General features: G+C 30.3%; 1 protein-coding gene across 8 annotated transcripts in view; it reads right to left on the bottom strand.

The window, feature by feature from the left end:
• LOC124429643 (stress-activated protein kinase JNK) overlaps window positions 1-5,000 on the bottom strand; it is a 183,454-nt gene that overhangs the window by 1,879 nt on the left and 176,575 nt on the right. For 7 of the 8 annotated variants that reach the window (XM_046975198.1, XM_046975197.1, XM_046975200.1 and 4 more), the window contains 6 exons: window positions 1,997-2,126; window positions 1,511-1,708; window positions 1,224-1,358; window positions 941-1,070; window positions 514-672; window positions 57-181 (listed from right to left, as the gene is read on the bottom strand). In XM_046975198.1, the coding sequence (XP_046831154.1) occupies window positions 57-181; window positions 514-672; window positions 941-1,070; window positions 1,224-1,358; window positions 1,511-1,708; window positions 1,997-2,126 (877 nt within the window). Of the gene's footprint in view, window positions 1-56; window positions 182-513; window positions 673-940; window positions 1,071-1,223; window positions 1,359-1,510; window positions 1,709-1,996; window positions 2,127-2,440; window positions 2,577-5,000 lie in introns of all 8 variants that reach the window. The other variant, XM_046975201.1, reaches the window with a different exon arrangement.

Below are 5,000 nucleotides of genomic sequence, written 5' to 3' on the forward strand. Positions count from 1 at the left end.
GCATGCATGTATGTACGGTTTCATAAATTGATCTACATATATGATTCAATACTTACGGCATTTACTTCACCCTCGTCGTACCAGACGTTTATATAATTGTGAAGCAACGCGTCGTCGACGGATATGCGTCGTTCTGGGTCGATGACGAGCATGCGCGACAATAGGTCCCTAGCCTGGCTCGCTGCGAATACATAAGAGGGAAAAAAAAGAAAGAAAGAAACAAGGAAAGAAAAAAGGAATAAAAAGAGATAAGAAACGAAAGAAAGAAAGAAAGAAAGGGGGAGGGGGAAAAGAAAAGGAAGGAAGGAGAGAGAAAAAATTACTATGGCATAAATTATTTCTTTTCTCTTTTTTTTCTTTTTTTTTTTTTTTTTTTTTTTTTTTTTGTTTTCGTAAATATCTATAAATAGAATGATATAAAATCTTGACAGAGAAGGAGTAAACTCTTGCAAAAGGGCCGATCGATTTGATCACGAATATAAGGGCCGATACAGCTCGAGCTGACCTACTCACCCTTTAATCTATTATGCTCCGATGAGTCGGAGGGAAATAAAACGTCCGGGAATAGCCTGTCGAATGGATATCCAGGATATCGTGGTCTGTTCTCCACATAATTCCTTACCGTTGGTTGCAACCGTTGCATGAATTCCTGCGCTGGAGTCCCCAGTTGCTCTATGTATATATATATATATATAAATATATATATATATAATATATATATATAAATATATAAATATATAAATATATATAGAAAAATGATTTAATATACAGATAATATTGTTCACAAAAATTAATATATATATCAGTATAAAAATATCGTCCGTTCATTTTTCAATCTTTCATACGATCATAAAAATATTTATATTTAATAATATAAATATTTTTTATAATATATTATAATATATATTAAGATAAAATATTATAACGTATTAAAACTCACCGATTATTTTATTCCATTGATCGATGTGATCCGTACCAGGAAAAAGTACACCACCTCTGATCATTTCACCCATGATACATCCTACTGACCAAATGTCCACGTTTTCCTTATACCCCATACCTAATATCACCTATAAAAATTAAACGATATTATATTTACGAATAATAGAATTAAATCGAAGACATGTATTTATATTTTTTGTATAATACAAATTTTTCATTATCTTATTATTATTATTATTATTATTATTATTTGTTATTATTTGTTACTATAATTTAATTACCTCTGGCGCTCGGTAATACCGCGTTACCACGTATGGTGTCATCATAAACGTTGTCCCGGCAGTCCTCGCCAGACCAAAGTCAAGAATTTTTAACGTACAATCGGACTTGACGACGATATTGCTTGGTTTTAGATCCTGTTATTTATTTATTAAAAAAAAAAAAAAAAAAAAAAAAAAAAAATGAGACTCAGTATTAACGTCATATAAATTTTTATTGCATACATTTAAAAACGATTGAAGATTTATAAAATATTTATATATATATGTGTGTGTGTGTGTATATTTACCCTATGAATGATACCAGCAGAGTGCAAATGCTTGATACCACATAGCATTTGGTAAAGCAGATAAGACATACGTTCATGATCCAGATCCATTTGGATCACCTGACACAGATTCGCGTCCATAAGCTCCATCACCAAATACACATCTTGAAACTCGTCCAACGATCGTTGCGGCGTAAATGCGTTCAAAAGACCGATTATCTGTAAGATAAAATCATCATCAAGGATATTAAAATCAATTATCTATAATAATGATTTTAATTAGGATAATTTTTTTCTTTTTTTTTGAGACCTCTATTATATAGGCATAGGATAAAGTATTCAACGAAGAAGTATTCATAAAACGAAAAAAAAGAAAAAAAAAAAAAAAAAAAAATAGAATTGTATATAAATATATTTTCTTTTTTTTTTTTTTTTTCTTTTTCTTTCTCTTTTCTCTTTGCAAATGCATTTTATACGTCGTCGTAGATCGAAATATCGAATACATACGTTTTTGTGATTGACCAATTTCATGAGTTTGAACTCCCTGTAGGCTCTCTTAGCGTGTGTCACGTTTTGAAAAGGTCTTGACAATTTTTTAATCGCCACATTTTGCGCCGTGACCGTGTCGTATGCAGCGCTGTAAAACATTAGGAAGAAAAGAGATGGCAAATTATTTGTTATATTCTTTTATTTCATTTTTCTTTTTCTTTTTCTTTTTCTTTTTTTTTTTTTTCCTCTCTCTTCCAAACTATTAACGTTTCTCACGAAGGGAAACAAAAGTGACAATTTTGTAAATATTAGAAATTATTATTATTATTATTATTATTATTATTATTATTATTATTATTATTATTATTATTATTATTATAATGAATATCCATTCGATTGTTTTGAAGGGGGAGGTTGGGCGAGGGGAAGGGAAGTTAGAAAAGGATGATAAAGACGACTCACCAAACTACACCCTGTGCGCCGACGCCACGTGGCTCGACGTCGACGTATCTCTCAGGTATGCAAAGCTCGGTATCGCCAAAAACATGACGACGATAACCACTTCTAACGTTGGCAGGTTCCATTGCGTTTGTAGGCACTGCGTTAGCCATACCTTAAGTGTCTAATATCCCTCTTTCCTTTCTCTCTCTCTCTCTCTCTCTCTCTCTGTCTATCTCTCTTTCTGCCTCTCTCTATCTTTCTCTATCTCTCTCTTTTTTTCTCTTTCTCCCTATCTCTGTCTATCTCTCTCTCTCTCTCTCTCTCTCTCTCTCTCTCTCTATCTATCTTTCTTCTTTTTTCACTCGAATTTGGCTCGTACGTAAATTAGGTATACACGGAGGTTCTAGCTACCAAATCAACGACAAGCACAACAAGATACTAAGGGAAAGAAAACGTGTCGTAAACGTTTGTTTTGTTTCAATCGACAAAAAGAGAATATATATATATATATATACATAATTATTTCAATATCTCGTTTAATTTTGTAATAACGTAAATAAAATAATTCAATGATCGAAAATATATTTCGATTATTCTAATTGATTAACGGTTTATATACGAGAGGATTTTTCTTTTTTTTTTTTTTTTTTTTTTTTTTTATAGATATTTGATAACGAAAGAATTTCGATTTTGAATTTTGTGAAAAGTATCTAAAGGATAACAATTTATATACGAGAGGATTTTTTTTTTTTTTTTTTTTTTTTTTTTTTATAGATATTTGATAACGAAAGAATTTCGATTTTGAATTTTGTGAAAAGTATCTAAAGGAATTTTTTTCTATTCTTTTCTTTTTTGTTTTCCCCGAAACGTCAAAATAAAAGTTTCGTCATGTTAACGAAAGCGATGATCATTTATATCATTAACGGAAGAATTAATTATTATAAAAATTCTTTTTGTCGATTGGCACAACGATATTTACTATCAGCGACTATTGAATTATCAATTGCATGTAAAGTTACATTCTGTTCTATTGTGTAAGTAATTTATCAAATTTATTGTTAAGAGAGTCGCTGACAGATTATGCTTGATTGTCGGAACCATCCATACGTTCTTTTCTTGTTTTTGTTTTTGTTTTCTTATTTTTAATTTTTTAATGTTTTATTTGTCATAATTTGATATAAATTATTGCTATATATAGTAATATAAATGTATGTCAAAGAAGATTGAAAGTTGGTAAAGAGGATGTATCATTTGGATGTGTCCAAAAATCATGCAAAAGGATGTCAATGTGAAACATACAAATCATAAAAATAATCATATATATATATAAATAACTAAATATATATATATATATATATATATATATATACAGGGTGCCTTGGAATAAGGGAGATATATTTTTGGACGATCAACTTATTCTAGGACGCCCTGTAGATAAGATAAACTTAAAAATAATAGAAATTAATATAATGAATGATAGCATTATGATATTAATTGTTAGTAATTTTATTTGTAATAGCCTTAAAATATGTATGTATTATTTATGTATGTCGATTAGGCTTCAATGATGTTTGACAAAGGACATTGATCTTTTATTACTTGTATACGAACAATGATGATTATGTTAATAGAAAAAAAAAAAAAGAAAGAAAAAAGAAACAAAAAAGGGAACACATGCATAGGGATTGAGTATAAAGTCGAATTATTAAATAGGATCATAAGTATGGATGGTCCTATGGTATACGACAGTTTTCATTTTTTTAACTATCATTATTTTCATGATTTAACGTAAAATTTAAAAGAAAAACATAAATAAATAAATAAATAAATAAATAAAAAGAAAATGAAAGAGGAAGGAAACGGATCGAAAAGTATGCAAGTGAACAAAAAAGAAAAAAAAAAAAGAAAAGGAGAAAGAAAAAAGAAGGAAAAGAAAAAAAATCATATCAGATTAAAAGAAGAGGAAGAAGAAGAAGAAGAAGAAGAAGAAGAAGAAGAAGAGGAAGAAGAGGAAGAAGAAGAAATAGAAGCTCTTTTCCCTTTTTTATCAAACTCTGATCGATGAATCGAAAATCCTCGGCATTGTGTATATACGTTACAATATGGCCGACCTAAAGGGAAAGGCATAATCGTAAAAGATGACTCGATCGGCAATTTTCCCGAAGCTTCTTCCCCCATTGAATCTGCTATAGATCTTATTGGATCCTAAAAACTTACCTTTTTGTTAGCTGAGACTACTAGAGAGTAGCGCTTGAATTTCATCGAAAACCAATATCCGTATACCTACTATTACAACCGGGACTTACCAAATAGATCTCACTCTCTTTCTCTCTCTCTCTCTCTCTCTCTCTCTCCTTCTTGTCTATGGAATAATTCAGAACGATTACGAGAAAGAAAGATCCAGTGCTTTAGAAAGAGAAAGAAAAAGGATAAGTAACAAAGGAAAATACTAAAAACAACTTACCTATTTCATCTTTAATCGATTTCAACGTGAAAGAGAGAGAGAGAGAGAGAGAGAGAGAGAGAGAGAGAGAGAGAGAGAGAGAGAGAGAGAGAGAGAGAGAGAGAGAGAGAGAGAGAT

The sequence above is a fragment of the Vespa crabro genome, chromosome 15 (genome assembly GCF_910589235.1).
Source record: "Vespa crabro chromosome 15, iyVesCrab1.2, whole genome shotgun sequence".
NCBI lineage: Eukaryota > Metazoa > Arthropoda > Insecta > Hymenoptera > Vespidae > Vespa > Vespa crabro.